At 35.2% G+C, this 17,699-nt stretch overlaps 1 protein-coding gene across 4 annotated transcripts; it reads right to left on the bottom strand.

Annotated features, from left to right (window-relative positions):
• Positions 1–707: 707 nt before the first annotated feature.
• On the bottom strand, positions 708–17,401 carry PLK4 (polo like kinase 4). 4 transcript variants are annotated; one of them, XM_065904865.1, is made up of 16 exons: positions 17,173–17,401; positions 16,412–16,507; positions 15,603–15,698; positions 15,407–15,521; positions 12,008–13,031; positions 11,177–11,277; positions 8,910–9,043; positions 7,984–8,088; positions 7,522–7,624; positions 6,136–6,285; positions 5,220–5,353; positions 5,036–5,127; positions 4,748–4,892; positions 3,881–4,021; positions 2,534–2,640; positions 708–1,349 (listed from the first exon to the last, which is right to left on the bottom strand). In XM_065904865.1, exons 1-16 carry the CDS (start codon positions 17,200–17,202, stop codon positions 1,247–1,249), a joined length of 2,676 nt encoding a protein of 891 aa, XP_065760937.1. In that variant the 5' UTR covers positions 17,203–17,401; the 3' UTR covers positions 708–1,246. The 4 variants fall into 4 exon arrangements, with proteins under 4 accessions (XP_065760937.1, XP_065760938.1, XP_065760940.1 ...); XM_065904866.1 differs by having other exon boundaries at positions 4,748–4,889; XM_065904868.1 differs by lacking the exon at positions 2,534–2,640.
• Between the last annotated feature and the right edge of the window lie 298 nt (positions 17,402–17,699).

Raw genomic sequence — 17,699 nt, 5'->3', positions numbered from 1 at the left:
TTATGGATTTTCTCCTTTGTGAATTATCTGTTCATATCTTTTGTCCTTTTTTTCATTGGGTTGTCTTTTTCTTATTAACTGTGCAATTTATGCCACAAATTATTTTCTCATTGCTTTAGACAGCAACCTCCAAATCAGTGTTGAATAACTGTGACAATAGGTATTCAATGGAATGGCTCCAATATTCTCTGATTATAAAAATCAGCAGGAAAAAAACCACTGTGTAACAGTCTATTATATTTAAGTAGTTTCATTTTATTCCTACTTTACCTTGAGTATTTCATTAAGAATGGCTGTCCCACCATCAGATATTCTTTTTCCTCATGTCGCTTAGTTGTGTCTCTTTGTGATTCCATGAACTGTAGCCCGCCAGACTTCTCTGTCCATGGGGATTCTCCAGGCAAGAATACTGGAGTGGGTTGCCATGCCCTTCTCCAGGGGATCTTCCCAACCTAGGGATCGAACCGAGGTCTCGCAGATTGCAAGTGGATTCTCTACTGTCCGAGCCACCATTCCTCATGTTAATTGAATTGTTGAATTCTTCATTGTTAAAACGTTTATCATTAATATACAGATATTTTCAGATAAAGGTAGAGAAACAATGTACTTACCATTTAAAAAGTTAATTTTTAAAATTCAACTGCCTCCTCTTGAACAGTCAGTAAGTTTACTAAGTTATTTTAAATTAAGTAAATAAATCAATAAAGTAACATCACTGTATTTATTATTTTTTAATAAAATGCATTTGCAGAAATGTTTCATCACAAACCAGTGCTACAAAAATAAATATAAAACAAATATACATGTTTACATGTTACTTATAACATAAATATACATTATTTACATGTTCAAAATTCAGAAACTCCAGCATGTTTTGTCCATGATCCTTAACATGTCTAAAGTAGGGAAAACAATAAAAAAGCACAAATATACCATACACCATTTATATTTTTGCTTCAAAAGACTGTTCAACACAAACATATAAACACAGTAATTTCAAGGGTATATGTTCTAAGAGCAAAGTTAGGTGCCCTATTTTAGTCTATGACCACTACATTTTGTGACTCAAGTTCCATTCTGCTTTGTTCTCTCATTGGAAGACAGACATACCTTTATGGTACAGATTAAAATTCTCTTTTACAGAAAGGCTTTCTGAAGAAGTTTTTTAAAATAAAAAAAAGTCACTTTACTTGAAAGCCAACAAAAAAGTTATTTATTAAACTTATATATCTAAAAGGAGATTTAATCAATGAAAACTAGGAGTTGGATTAGAAAACATCAAAAGGATGGAAGAAAGACACTGTAATTTCTGTTTGATGTATTCTGGTAATTTTTCATTTTCTCCATACCTAAATGAAGCAGAAGAGAAAAAGATAAAATCATAACTTAATCACTTGGTTTGTATGAATACCAAAAAGCACAGTATATTTTTCAGTAATTCTTCAATGGCAAAAGGCAGTGCAGAAAGATTATACAAAATTATTTATTAAGACACTAAAACATACTCAATTTGTATCCTTTTAAAATAGATCAATTTCTAAACATATTTAAATAATAAAATACATAAAAAAAAAACTTGAACAGATTTTATACAAGCTGAAAATCTAGATTCCTCATTAAGCTGAAGACCCTAAAGAAAATACAAGCTAAACACATTATAATAACATTTCCATTAAATATCAAAATTTTCCAAACTACCATATCAAGTAAAAATCTGAACTTTTATCTTTGAACATGGGTTCTACCCATTTTATACCTGTATCTTTCCACTTCCTAGAACATTTGGAAGATGTTTTAACAAGACCCCTCAACCTGTGAGTTCTTTAAATGATGGTACTGCATATATACACACAAAAGCAATTGGTAGACACCCACAAACTATGTTTGTCCCAAGTATTTCCTCCACGATAAGCACTTTTCATAAAGTAGCATGTTTTGTATTGGCATCATTGGCACCCTACCTCTTTTTAGTAAGTTATGGTTTGAAATGTGCAAACCAAACCACTGCTTTTTGTTGTTGTTGATTGATTTTTCTTTGTTAGCATACGTATTGTATTAGCCTGGCATATACCCTCATTCAGAATTAATATATACATTTAAAAAATTCTTTTAATCATTAATCACTTTACATTATTAGATCAGGGTATACAGCCTTTCATTTGGGAAAAATAATCTGGTTATCTATTAAAATAAAGATTCCTTGTTTCTGTGTTCTTTTATATTAACTAAATATATTACTTAGAACTCAGAAGTCCATTACTTCTGAAAAGGGTCAACTTAGACTAAAGGAACAGTAAGGCTAAAGCAATCTAACCATCTGGTGTGGATAATACATACCAGCTACCTTACATTCCTGTAGATAATCATAAAATATGTATTAAAAAGACTGTGAGCTGCTTTGAATATATAACAGTTTAAATAATAAGATGAACTTTGTCAACATGAAAAGAGTACCTTAAGTCATTTATTTCAACATGTAGAGAAAAAGAATTATAGCAAAGGGCTGAATCTCAACCAGTATTTTAAAGCTTACCTAGTTGTTTGACCATCTGGTGATGTATAACTAATAGAAGACACTCCTGCCTGCACGACCAACTGGGACCCATCATTAAACTGAACCCACACAGCTCCACTAGTTAACTAGAAAAATAATAAGCATGCAAAATTACTATACAGTAGAGCGTAAATTCTTAAAAGGCACTCATGTTTAACAGGTTTTTCACAAGTTAAAAAATAACAACCAAAAACAACCCTTTAGCTAACTACAAATTTGGGGCTGTGATGGCAGCAACATTTGAGAATATCCATATTTTTTTCAGGTGATTCCTTTAATAGATAGGACATCGGAAATTAAATTTATTCTACATAAATCCTGTTTTTCATTAATTTCTACTAGGATGTCTGAACAAGTGTTTTTCCTTTCCCATAATATTTCTAGCTAAGAACAAATTTAGAAAATTACCAAACACTTCCTTAGATTACAATTTTCATCCATTCTTTGTTCTTAGGCCACAAGAATTTTTGTTCTGCCTGAGAATATTACATCTTTGCTTTTAAAACTTGTTCCTTTAGTCACTAATACTTACAATGTGCCTGCCACTCCAAACAGAGTACAGGAATTCAACACTTGGGTTTACATCCAGATTCTGTCAACTAACTAGTAGGAATGTGCAAGTCAACCTATCCATCATAGCCATAATTTTACTATCTATGAAAGGAGGAGATGGCATCAACTTTACTAGGTTTTATTTTGGGAAATAATGTGACAATGTATGTGAAAAACATGGTACCACATAGGAGGTACTCGACAAATGCTGCGTTCCCTTCCCTTTATTTCGTATTTCCATAAAGGACTAAGCTGTATTTTACTTTACTGGTAAGTAAAAATTCCATGTGCTATACTCAAAAATCTCCAAAATTCAAGGTTTCAGATAGCATACACATACAGGTTTACATCTACATAAAATTCTTTTAAGTTTGCAATTTAGTGTAGACCCAACTTTAAAATGCAAAAAATCTTTTCTGCCAAATCAGTTACCCTACTAATATAGATTACAAATAGTTTCTAAAACTTAAAATGCCTAGACATTCTCAAGTCCTAACGTTTAGCCATTATCATGACCTCTACTTTAAAGACAAATGGCAAAAACAGGTCACCTAGGCCCTAGCAAGCAATTTGGTATCAACAGTATCTAGAGTTTTCCAAGTGTATACAAATAAAAAAACTTGAAAATTATTAATGACATATCCAGTGCAAAAAAGGTGTAAAAACTTTCTTGCAAAGAGAAATCTTTAATTTATATTTCTTGGTCATTGTCAATCACTGTGGAAACCAAATTATTACATACTTAGAAAACTCACTTTCCTAAAAGCTGCTCACCTGTGTAGCCCAACCAACATTTTTCACAAAAACAGACTTCAAAAGTTGTGCTGATTTAGGGAGACAATCTTTAAGACTTCTAGGAGAGCTGTTTGTTTCAGAAGCTGCACCCGTAAGGCCAAGTCCTTCATTTGTAACCACCTACAAACAGTAAAAGAAAGGAAGATATCATTCCTCAGCATTCTAATAAGTCAACCTCAGCAAAAGTAGAAAATGACCAGATTTTCATTATCTTAATTTATAAAAAAGAAAAGGTAAAAAAATATAATCACATTATAGAAAACAAATGCACAGGACAGGAAAAAAACATTTTCATTTTGGTAGATTTCTTTTATTCATTTCCCCAAAGATATAATTTTTCATAGCTACAATTATAAATGTTTGTGAATACACACATACACACACACAAAGACCTATCTTTAATCTTATATTTTACTACATTGCTATATCATCTTCATTGGCATGATAGTTCATTTGGTAAAAATATGTTTATTTAACCATGATCCTATCATGGCTATTAAGGGAATTAATGGTATTTTACTAGCAAAAATAAAAGTATACATATGTCAGTATATTTGGTGTTTTCCCTGAGAAGTCAGGTTAGGCCTCGCTGAGGTAATGCTTAAACTGAGAGCTGCAGGCGGAGAAAGCAAGCCATTGTGGGGTTCAGGAAAAGAATTCCAGGTCAAGTGAACAGCATGTGAAAAGGCCCTGAGAGTGCTGGGGTAAAGTAAAGTAGTTCAGGATGAGGCTGGAAAAGTAGCTAGGTGATAGTAAGACCACAGTCAGGCTGTTTTAATTTTATATCAAGGACATTAGGCAATCATTGAAGAGTTTAAAGTACATAAGTGACATATATTTACTTACAGGAGGATTAAGTACTGGTGCCTGTTTTGGAGAAGCAGCACTGTTTATGACCATTCTGTTCAGAGATGGTGTCTCTCTCATTGGGTAGTTTGGATCCACAGGAGGAGGTGTTAAGGCCTTAGGTGAACTAGTACTACTAGGTCTTCTAAAGGAGAAAGACATGTCAAATACATTCCCTCAAAGCTCTCAATTTACAGAAAGCAGAAGAATGCTCATAATGTAAACACTAAACTTAAAAAAAAAATTCTACACATTTTACTCATACTTAATAAATTTTCAAACATTTACCTTCCTACGATTATGGGGAAAAAGGGAGAACTTCCACTTTTCTTTTCCTCTTCTGAAATTATGGATTCCAGTGCTAAACAAATACGGTGGCCCTGTTTTAAAAGAGTGCTTTCTGTCATTGCTTCACCTATGTCATTTGTAATGTTATTAACTGGTTAAAAAACCTACCAAAGTAGGCACATACCTCATTAGCATGGTTCATATACATTTTTACCTCCTCTTTCAAGCTATTAACTTCACTTTCACCTTTTAAGGTGTAAGATCTGCCAGTCTTTTCGATCACCTGAATTAAATCTTCTGTTTTGTGTATCTTTGCTCCTTAAAAAATAAGCAGAAAATGCTTTATCATTTCTATAAACATTCATTTTATGTATATATGTATATATATGAATATATATGATATTATATTCATTATCATACTCCAGTATACAATAGCTCCTAGATCAAGGTATCATTTACATATACTCATTGGCCATTAATAAAATGAGGCTCTCAAAGTAGTATTCCAATAAATATATGCCCCATTTTTCTTTTCTGAATATATCTGGCTTAAGCTCGAAACTTTTATATTTTTCAAAAACTACTACTGATACAAGGATGTAAGTGAAGGAAAGCTGTAATTCTGTGTACTGTGTGAGTATACATTCTATGTGTCCCTTAGGACACATAAAGGAGGAAACTTTACAGATTAAAAAGTGAACATCTTTATAGATTTAGAAAATAAGATTCTCTGTTTCAACCATACCCTTTTGCAATGTTTGTTATTCTAAAAATTTGGTATATGTCCATTTAAGTTCTAATAAGAAGTAGGATATCAATCAGAATGTTGTTTAATACACACATACACACACACGCACATGCACATGCGTGCACACACACACACTTGCTGTGCTAGGGAATTTGCTGGTTCTCTAGTGGTTAGGATTTTGAGCTTTCCTTCCTGTGGTCTGGGTTTAGTCCCTGGTCTGGGAACCGAGATCCCACAAGCGCATGGTGTGGGCAAAAAAACCAAACAACTATGCTGAATTAAAAAAACAAACCCACAACTACAAAGTTACAAGCTAAATGGGAAAAAATAACCATTTCTAAATGGCACTTACCATCATAAAACCAAACCTCAAAATCAGCACCAGGGGAATTCTCCATCAAAACACATTTAGCATATCTTGTAAAATAAGTAATTTTGGGAGATTTAGATCTTACAAGCTGTACAAATCTGGAAGCATATTGATATTTTCGCCAGTACTTTTCTAGGCAGAGAAAAGAAAGAAGTTACCTAATCTTAGGGAATTAAAATGTTGACATAAATTCAATAACAGTCTTAATATTTATTTCTACTCTTTCTCAAAAATTTAAGTCAAAAGTTAATAATTCCATTACCCACAGTTAATAATCCTATTACCAACATAAAAATATTTTAGAGATGTAAGTCTACTATTTTAATGAAAACTAAAGACAGTATAATAAAATTCCCAAGATGTATGTAACAAAATCTGATGGATTAGTATCATGACTATTAAAAAAAAAAATCTCTCTTTGAATCACTGACTCCTTACTATAAGTAAGATAATGACTCTAGGAAAGTTTTAATAAATGAAATGAAAAGAGTTCTATCTAAGACATCAGAACCAAATGACTTTGAGAAAAAGAAATGTAGCACTTTTTATATTAGTAAAGTACAGCATGTTAAATTTTTGTAGTTCCCTGTAACCATGGTCATTTATGGGCTTCCCTGGTGGCTCAGACGGTAAAGAATCTGCCTGCAATGTGGAAGACCTGGGTTCAATTCCTGGATCAGGAAGATCCCCTGGAGGAGGGCATGGCAACCCACTCCAGTGGCTCCTGCCTGGAGAATCCCCATGGGCAGAGGAGCCTGGCAGGCTACAGTCCATGGGGTCACACAGAGTCGGACACGACTGAAGCGTCTAAGCAGCAGGAGCAGCAGTGGTCTTTAAATAGTCTTGCCTCCCTGCTTTAGTTCTAATAAGGTTAGGTTAGATAGGTTCTCTCATTTGTTTCTAAGTCACCTTAGGGAAGTCTTACTACTCAGTGCTTAATTTTCTAATTCATAATATCCAGGAAAATTGAACTGGGAGTCAAATTTGGTTAACTGCAATTACAAGGGATCATTATGTAGCACAGAAAGATTTCAAAAGCCAAAAACCAGATACTTGATGCTGAATTTTTAACACTATTCTAGACAAACTGTAACTAAACAAGTGTACAAAGTATATTTGTGGACACATGACTAATATTCCAGAGTTAGTTTTTCCTTAAATAAAATTCCATTATAACACATAACATGCCTGAACACTGAGTTAGTAAGGTACAGCACATCTCACCAGATATAAAGTTATAAGAACATAACTTACAGCCCAAATGAAGTCAAGATATTTACAATTTATGATATCCACATGTATAGAGTTTATGTCTATGGATTTATATAAATCCATTATCTAAATTTATTCCCTGGTAAATTTACATACCTGGTAAATTATCAAAACTGTACCTACTGATATTATCAGTAGGTGAGGGTGGTCTATCAGCAAGAGGAAAACCTCTTCCATCATTTGGATAATAAATAGTGATCTGTCAAAAAATTTTAAGAATTCTAATTATATGCCATTAAGTTAAAGAACTACATTTTGTCACTAAAATTATAAAAAGAGCTCACATGAATATTAAATTTTATCTTTACTGAAAACACTAAATACTCTCTAAAAGTAATTTTTTCACTGTTTAAACTTAAGCCTAAAGTTTAGATTTTGTTACTAGTTATAATTATTTTTTAAACCACACTATTTTAGTATGCTATTTTAGTTTTTGAATTCCATGTATACTATCATATCAGGAAAAGTAATTTTAAAAATTGTTTTGTAATAGAATGAATAGAATGGTAAATACTTAAGTGATGAAGCTGCAAGATAATAAAAGTGAATCCACATTACCATACTCCCATCACTAGATATCTGAAGAACTTCTTTCACATAGTCTTGAGATGCATAATCCTTCAGAAGCTCCACACATACCTCCTCTGAATCAAGTATGCTCACCTAAAAAAAAAACAAACTAAAATCAATAACAATTATTTATTAGAACATTCTGACATATGTATTAGTGAAGAGCAAAGTACTTAACCATGGCAGAAACAAAAATTAACGTAAAAACAAAATAGCTGCTTCACTGCAGTAGTCTAGGTCACAGGTATATTTGAGCACAACTGTGAAACATAAGGAGCCCAGGTGAGAAGGTGTAATGAGGTGTGAAATAACCAGTGAGCAGAAAGGAAGCAGAAGGTAGGGTGGAGAATTTATGGATTTTGGAAAGAATAGCACTCCAATTAAAGGCAAGACTGGGTGAAATGGAAAACAAGGGACAAACAGGATGAGTAGGGAATTAAAAAATAAAAATCACTATTCCCAATACACACGACGTTAAAAAAAAATCCTCAACTTATTTTTCATATTCCTGTTAAAACATCAATAGTTTGAGATGTTAAAAGTTATATTTTCTAGTTTATCTTTTTGAGACTGGATTAAATGTATAAACAATGAAAAAAAATAATACTAGATATTAATTTAGTGATTAGGTTTGTGAATAATATTTAATAGCATTTAGCCAGTATTACTTCTAAATGTTTTTCATTATCAATAATTTAAAGTTCATATCAGTTCACCATTCTTAAAGTATCTAGAAGAAAAGAATAGCTATTTTTCCATAAACATGCAATCTCCGTTCTCTTATGTGAGTTTATCAAGTACATATAAAAAATGCAGGGACATTATAGGGAACTGAAAAGATACTATGTTTGATACCAGAAACCATGTACTCAAGGAAAACATCATACAGTGATTTAGAAAAATAACAGACATACCACGGCCTTTTTGGTTTTCTGTCGGATTGGTTTTAACCTATAAGCAGTCAAAGGAGATGTAATGCTCCGTAATGTACGCTTCTGATAGACCGATGGTGGCTCCACACCCCTAGTCTTGCTTTGTTCAGAAGGATCTAAGCCAAAAACAGATTCTTGTTGAATTATTCCAGGTTTAGTGTGACATGCAGTCATATATTTCATGGTATTCAAATGTTTTACAGAACATGCATTATTAGAAGCACTGGGGCTCCTTTTGGCTCTTGTACCAGTCCAGGCATTTCCTGATGTATCCTGCAAAACTGGACAGCCCTGGAAATCTCTGTTTGGGCTAATACTGTTGTGCTCAGTAGTTTCTCTTAAATGAGCTATAATATATATAAAATAAAGCAACTTAGTGAATAATTAAAGTCAAGTCTACACAAAACAATGTCATGCTGGTTACAACAGCATACTTTTTAATGAAGAACAAAAGAAATCTAGTTAAAACACTCATAATTTTTCAGTTTAAGATGGCATAGGGGACTTCCCTGGCAGTCCAGCCATTAGGAATTGGTGCTTTCACAGCCGAGGGCCTGGGCTCAATCCCTGGTCCGGGAACTAAGATCCCACAAGCCATGCAGTGCAGCCGCAAAAGAGAAAAAGATATGGCATAATAAAACAGTGACTTATGACTTTAAAAGCATATTTTAAGCTAGTCTGCAAAGGAATACCTCAAAGTCTAAGACTAAGAAAGAATATATACCAATATGAAATTAATTTTTCAATCAAAGCAAAAACTAGTCATCTACTAAATGGGTCACCTACTAATACTAAACAAGCAACTGCCAATGCTGCAATAAATAGATTTGAGAGGAGTTCCCAAATAATCATTCTACATAACATGTAAGCTAAGGACTATTTCATTTTTACTTACAAAATATGCAACTAAAGCCAAAACACACTAAAATATACAAAATAGCTTTAATATCATTAATACTTAATATTACAAATGTTATTTGTAGCTACATTTCTAAAAACGCTCTTGTTGAACTTTACCTATTTAAATTTTATATAGCAACAGTTCTAGAGTTCACATGGAGACATTATTTTTTAAAAAGCCCTTAAAATGATTAGAGTATATAAAACTTTGTAAGGCAATTTTTCTAATTCTAAATCTAGAAATCTGTATCTCGGTTTTCCCCTTAAGTGACTTTTACATGCCTCCCCCTCCTCACTACCATTATAATAGGAAATATCTTATATCAAATAATATACTTTAAAATTGCAGCAGCACCACTAGAGTATTATAAACAAGGTTACCCCAGACATGTCCATGTTACCAAATAAAAAGTATCTATAAACACAGTAGAAAGTTAAGTACAAGATTTAAGCACTGGGCAGTTTTATAGTTTAAAACACATAAGGTTGAATTATCAGCTTTAACAAGTACACATAAAAAGACTAATTATCTTTTGGGCTCTTGAAAATAATACACACACAAAAAAATAGACTTGTGGTGACAAAACAACTCTACTTAAATTACACCCATATATTATGTACTTTGTCTGAAGTAATATGATACCTAGTAAGAAATTATCTTTTCCTCTCCATATGTTTCTTCCATATGTTTCTTTTTTATTCTCACTTTTTCCCATAATTATTTTCCAACCCACTTCTGTGAATCTAACATGTTCATTAAGGAGAAATGTTTAACTTTCAAACTATGGATCTATAAATGAAACAATGACTTAATGACAGTTGTTTAACAGTGTTTAGGTTTTAGTAGCTGTGCAGTGTATATAAGGTCCCACTGGTATACTATGATATCCATACCCCCTTATGGTTAAAAATAAAATCAACCATCTTTTGATTATTTTATAGGTACTGATATAGGTACTTATTACAGAGAGAATGCGAGAGCAGAGGGGTTAGAGACTAAAGTCTCTGAGTCAGACTGCGTGGGTCAGACTCGTGTCTCTTCCATTTATGGATAGTGTGGCTTGGCAAATTAAGCTCTGTGCACTATAACTTCCTCATTTGTAAGACAGGATTAATAATAGTGTCTTCCTCGTATAGTTTTTGTCAGAATTTAAAAAGTTAATACATGTTAAGCATTAAGGACAGTGGTTGATACAATAAATACTCAAAATGTATTGTTATTACTATTATTATAACTAGGTTTATTCAAAATGCCATTATTTCCTTAAGAAAATCCAAAGAGAAAACTGCAATGCTTGCTAAGTGGCCAAATTATTAATATTTTATTAAATAGTCCATTAAAAACTCACCATTTATTTGCAGATTCCCAAACCATTGTTGCACCATTTCAGTCTGAGGTGTCTGGTCAGGAAATGGAAAGGGAGTTTTTCCTGGACAAAGATGATTGGAGCTAAAGAAAGAAAAAAACTTTTTCCATAAACTAATAAAAAATTATCTGATAATAACTTTGTAAGATAAAAATACTTTAAAAAGAGAGATTTCTTTTGATACGAACACCTAAAAACTTTTAGATTAATAGTAGAACCCAATATTTACATAACTAAATTGGTTCTACGAAGCTAAATTCCCATGCCAAAATGCCCATGGCACTGTGACACTATTTCTATATGGCTACTATCCTCTTGTAATTTAAGAATAAAAACTAGAGGGAAAAAAAAAACACAAGCCACTAGTTACTAAAAACCTAGTCTTCACGAAAGAAGCAGGTAACAGTACGATTACTCATCACTTAAGCTCAGCTATTCTCTATTTGTGTGTGCTTACGTATGGTTACTGTTAAGAGTACTTTAGGAATCACACATGTTTAAAATATGATATACTGCACTGGAGACCTGCTTCATATAAAATTAAACATGACACTAAAAATTCCAAAGTATTAAATGCATACTACAGATACATCCATGAGCACATATACTCATTTTAATTCTTAACCACAATTCAAAATTATCATTCTGATTCTCTCCCTATTAAAAAACAGAAATCATAGTTAAGAAGAGCCCTAGGAATATCTGATAGGGTTAGAAAAAAGGTACCCGCAACCTTAGTTACAAGCAGCTTCATGTTTGTGATAATACAATGCTTATCTAAAAGTAAAATGCTTTTGATAGAATTATTCTTACAGTGCTTGATTGTTATCAGGTCCTTCAAAAGATCCACAACTATTGGATGTCTTTTCCTTAAAGAAGTGAAAAATATTAGCATCATTGTTTGTGGGTGAGTATCTTCCATTTTCCTCCGCTCCTGATCGTTTAGGTTTTGAAAGCATCTCTGCTGAGTAACATCGTTCCATTGTGTATGTTTTCACTCTAGACTGACTATGAGAAGTCTCAGATCTATCAGAGGAATGGGCTCTACGAAGGTATCGAGAATGCGGTCTTTCCTCTGCCTCTTGGATCACTCTTCCCCTTCCACTATTAGTGGTTTCTTGTTCTTGATTGCCCCATGGAGTACAAAAGCTGCTTCCATCTCCTGAAGAAGAAAAATCACTTGGATTTTTATTCTTTGGAAATACAGTCATTTTATTTGGGAGTGGCTGTTCAATCAGAAGTCGTCTTCTATCAAATAAACTACCACTTATACTGGTACTGGAAGAAGCTGTAATTGCTGTAGAAATTGTGGCATGTCCACTATCAATCGAGTCTTCTACAGTTCCTAAATCCTTACTTTTTTTTGAAGAATTTCGGGACATAAAAGGATGATCTAATACTGAAGACAGACTTAAACGATCTGCTGGATTTCTACGAAGTAACTGGTGAATAAGGTCCTTGGCTTCTCTTGACAAAAAAGTTGGCATTTCATAATCTGCCAATACTACTTTATTTAATGTGTTCTTGACCGTGTCAGTGTCAAAAGGCGGTCTCCCGATAAGTAACGTATAAAACATACAGCCCAAGGACCAAATATCAGATTCAAGTCCATGTGCACTTCGAGTTGCAATTTCTGGAGAAATGTAATTAGGAGTTCCACATAACGTATAGTGCTTTTCATGTGGCATTTTCAACTGAGTTGCCAGCCCAAAATCAGCAATCTTGATGTTCATATTACGTGTAAGTAAGAGATTAGAAAGTGTGAGGTCCCGGTGCAATATACCATGCGAATGGAGATATAACATGCCTGTGATGATTTGGTGCATGAAGTGTCGAGCTGTTAGAATGCAAAAAATAAAAGTTACAACTTAGAAAATCTGAAGATTCAGTATTTAGAATACATTATGAAACCCAAGTACATAAGCTAATATTACAATTAGTGAACTGGTTTGTGGCTTAGTTTCACCAACCAAAATACCACTCTGATAATTTTATAATATTCTTTAATATTTCCCTTTAAGACATCTAGGCGCTCCTTTTAATCTTTGTCCTTTACAACTGATGAGTTTTCTAATACAGTTAAGGGATGCTTACTTTTATTAAGAATTGAGAGTGACTAGAGTTAACCAGGGTAATCACAAGTCCATAGAAATTAAGAGAAAATATTTATAAATAAACAAAAAATTCATAAATACACTCAAATTGTAAAAAAGAGAGAAGCAACCTAAAGTTCCTTTAATGTCCCCATGTTCTGTGTGCATACTCAGCCGTGTCTCTTTGCGACCTCATGAACTGTAGCCCACCAGGCTCTTCTGTTCATGGGAAATCCCATTATTTCCCAGGCAAAAACTGGAGTGGGTTGCCATTTCCTTCTCCAGGAGACCTTCTTGAGCCAGGGATTGAATCCACATCACCTGCATCTCCTGGATTAGCAAGTGGATTCTTTACCACTTTACCACCTGGGAATTGGCCAACTATACTTTCTCTTCTGTGAACAGTTTCCTTATATCCCTCATCCATTTTCCTATTCAATTGCCTTTTTCTTTTTAGGCATGCCTTATGTTTCTTTTTTGGTTGCGCTGGGTCTTTGCCGCTGTGTGCGGGCTTTCTCTAGTTGCAGCGAGCGGGGGCTACTCTTCACCGCATGGTGTATGGGCTTCTCACTGTGTGTGCAGCGCACAGGCTCTACACGCGTGGGTTTCAGTAGTTGTGGCACCTGGCTCAGCAGTTTCGGCTGACTGGTTCTAGAGCACAAGCTTAGTTTCTCCATGGCATGTGGAATCTTCTGGGTCAGGGATTGAACCTACGTCCCCTGCGTTAGCAGGGGGACTCTTAACCACTGTACCACCAGGGAAGTTCAGGCATGCCTTATATTTTAAATATTAATTGGCCAGCCATTTATTTTATAAATATTTTCTTCCTATCTTTAAGTTTGAAATCTGTTGACAGTATCTTTTGTCATATACATTCTTGGTTTTAATTAAATTGGTAATTTATTTCCTTCCTATTTTTTCTAAGTTATGTCTTATATAAGAAGACCCTACTATTACACAGTATTATGAAAAAACACAGTATTCATCATCAATATGTATATGAATTTATTTTCAATTTGTATAATGTTCTTATTTTCAGTCTAAGGATATAAACAGTTCCATGATTCTTAATATGTGTGACCAAATTGTTTTCTAAATGGGTTAAATATAGAATCAAATGGACAAAAAGCCTGTCAACAACCATCTTTCTTAGATTTCAATCTAGCCTGCAATCTCAGTTAGCAAGGTAAGATAACTTGAAAACAATCATTTCTGGAACGTCCCTGGTGGTCCAGTGGGTAAAACTCCAAGCTCCCAAATCAGGGGGCCTGGGGTTCAATCTCTGCTTGGGCAACTAGATCCTGCATGCATGCCACACTGAGTCTGCAAACCTCAGTGAAGATTCTGGGAGCTGCAACTAAGACGCAGCACAGCCTAAATAAATAGACAGATAGAAAGCAATCATTTGTGTGATGATCCATGGACCTTACTTGATCCTGATCTAAAATATAAAAATGCTATTTCTAAGAAACTGTGGAAGCTGAAACTGACAATGTGTTTGATAGTAAGGAATTATTAGGTGTGATAGTGACTTTGTGCTTACTTTTTTTTTTTTAAGTCTGTCTCACTTAGAGATAAAAAGATGTCTATGATTTGCTTCAAAACACGCTGGGGCACTGGGGGAATAAGAAGAGTAAGATGAAACTATTTGACCATGAGTTGACAGTTTTGAAAGACAATTGGTAAATCCATAGGGGCTCATTATTATTACCCTCTCAGTTTAAATGTCTGATATTTTCTACAGCAAATGGTTTCAGCAGGTACTTGTGTTTGACTTAGAAACTACTTTATAGTCATCAATAGCATTTTTTCTAAAAAACTTTTTCTAGATGTCAAAGGATACACATTAAACTGTGAACAATGATTTTAAATGTTTTTAAAAGAAGGATAGTAAATTTCTCCTTCTACTTCATTTCTGTGACACCTAAATTATTCACATGAACTAACAGCTGTTTAAAGTTTGGTGGGGGGGCGGGAACAGTCTCCTTTTGTAGCCTAAAGTAATAACTGTAACAGTTTTACTAAACATTACAAAATAGTATATTCTTCAAAACTACAAAAAGTAAAACTCATATCTACCAAAAAAATCTTTTTAAAGAAAAAAAGAAGTATGGCCTACCTTCATTTTCTGAGAATGGTTTTCTTCTATTTTTTAAATACCTGTTCATTTCTCCATTATGGCACATTTCTAATACTAGGTACACATAATTGTTATCTTCAAAATAGTTATATAGCTGAAATGTAAAAGGGTGTAATAAATTATAATAGAGAAAAATTCAATGTCCTTGGCCACTTTTGTAAAATGTGTATCTTACCTCTAAGATAGAAGGATGTTTCAATTGGCAATGTATTTTCACCTCATTTTGGACTCTCTGTACCATTCCAGCTTTGTACATGGCTTTCTTATCTATCTAAAATAACATGAGAGTTTTAAACATTCATGATAAACTTTCAAATGTGAATTTGTCATGTTAACTTTGAAAAAAGAAAATATACTTTGAAATATTCTTTTGTCCTTTTATCTACTTTTTAGATCAGTTTATTCTGTTGTGTTTTCCCCATGCACCCAGCAGAGTGCTTGGCAGAATGAACATTCAATAAGTTTCTCCAATGCATTCCAATATACTCTACCAACTTAAAGAACTTAAAGCTCAACTATCGTATCTATGATAATGACAACACAAATTTAGCAAAGTTTTAAAAGAAAACTTCCCTTCCCTTTTCCTACTGGTTTAGGTGTTTCTTAATTTGCTTATGTTAGTCCTGTTAGACTGACTCCTAACAATCAAGAATAGTATTTTAGCTTGTTACAGTGCAAAACAGAACTATGCACAAGGGTATTCTTCTTCTTATAAACAAATTATTGTTTCTTCTTTGATTTCTACCAATCCAAGTATGCATAATTAGAACAGATACCAGATCTAATGAACATTAGTAAAGATAAGGCATTTGTTTAAGATATCCTTAAATTCAGCTGTTGGAATTACTGTCTTTTGCTTAAGCAATGGGTTTTTTTACAGCATAAAGAAAAGGCTGGCAGGTAAGGAGTTTCTAACATCTCAAGTAGCAAGCCTCTCTAGTTATTTGCAAAGTAGGAGTGAGAAACTAATTAATACATTCTTACCATTTTGATTGCAACTTCCAAACCAGTGTGAATGGACTCAGCTCTATAAACACCAGCAAATGATCCTTTACCAAGCAGATTTCCAACTCTAAAATCCTTAAAAGTTAAAATTAAAGAACATGTGTGATGATTTCCAGAAGTAGAAAGGAAGAGAAATAGGAAGGAGCTGGAAAGAGGATAAAAAGGATCGAAAGAAGAATTTGCATTTAAAATTCAAGCAGGTATTACACCTCGATACAGCTGGTGTCTAGGGTGGACAGCATGTTGACGCCTTGTGTGTCTGTGAGCTTCCAGGCTGGTTTCTAGATACAGCACCCTAATCATCTGGTTCCTCAACCTCTGCGTAGACTCAGCAACCTCCTCCCTCCTCCCACCTCCAGCCAACCCCTGAGAGCTAAGGGCTGGAACGGAATCCCGCCGCAGCTCCCGCCGGAGGTAACCGCCATCCCCTTGGAGAAGGGGGAGACACCCTAGACCTGCTCTAGCGCGGCAGCTCCGGCGGGATCGCTGACCAGGGGGCGCGGTGGCTACGGACAGAAGGGCGGAGCCGCGAGGGACTCACCTGTCCCACCGCCGCCGCATCTCCGAGGGGCGGGCCGCTCCGCCCCCAAACAGCCAGGCCGGGTGGTTGGGACCCTCCCCAGGCACTTCGGAGCCCGCCCTGCAGCTGTTAGCTTCGTCTTATCCCCTTCCTGCCAGGGTTTCGAGACCCGGCGCTCCGACTCCCGCCCGCCCTACTGGGGACTGCCGAATCTTTTCACCTCGATCTTTTCTCCGATGCAGGTCGCCATATTTCCTGGCCGCAGCCCGTGCTCCCCGGATCAGCTCCCTTCACGCAGTTCCTTCGAGGCAGCACTCCAAGCAGCCAGCGGGTCTTGGCGCCCATCAGGCTTGGCTCTCTAGGCCGCCGCTCTTGGCGACGACAGCACAGCCACCGAAAGGTCTCCCGGACACCTTCCGAGGCCTGGGCGGCGCCTCCGCGCTCCCATTTTGAAAAACTCCCGCCGGTGGCTGTCCTCTGAGGTTGGAGGTGACGTAAGGAGGCGGGTCGCTCCGAAGCGGCTGAGCGGGGCCGAGCATGCGTGGTAGGCGCCTTAGACTGCATGAGGACCGGAAGTGTTTCGGCGTCCTGCACCTTGACCGGAAGTGTTGGCAGTTCGGCTTTTGGGGGACCTGCTCCAGACGGATAAAAAAGGTAACTTGGAATATGGTCATTGACATACGTCAGGGTGTGAACAGGTCCTGCTTCCAATTCTGCAAAGGACCTAAAATAATTTTTAAATTCCAA

Source organism: Muntiacus reevesi, chromosome 13 (assembly GCF_963930625.1).
Source record: "Muntiacus reevesi chromosome 13, mMunRee1.1, whole genome shotgun sequence".
Lineage (NCBI taxonomy): Eukaryota > Metazoa > Chordata > Mammalia > Artiodactyla > Cervidae > Muntiacus > Muntiacus reevesi.
The sequence above is the reverse complement of the archived record's forward strand: the minus strand, read 5'-3'. Positions and strand labels throughout refer to the sequence as shown.

What these genes read in the sequence shown, in the direction of transcription:
- PLK4 (XM_065904865.1), bottom strand. Translation starts at nt 17,202, where the DNA reads ATGGCGACCTGCATCGGAGAAAAGATCGAG. An exon ending in ATGTTGGTTGGGCTACACAG is followed by an intron (nt 2,641 to 3,880) that starts GTGAGCAGCTTT and finishes TTATTTTTCTAG; the next exon opens with TTAACTAGTGGAGCTGTGTG. An exon ending in CCAGATGGTCAAACAACTAG is followed by an intron (nt 1,350 to 2,533) that starts GTAAGCTTTAAA and finishes TGCTTCATTTAG; the next exon opens with GTATGGAGAAAATGAAAAAT.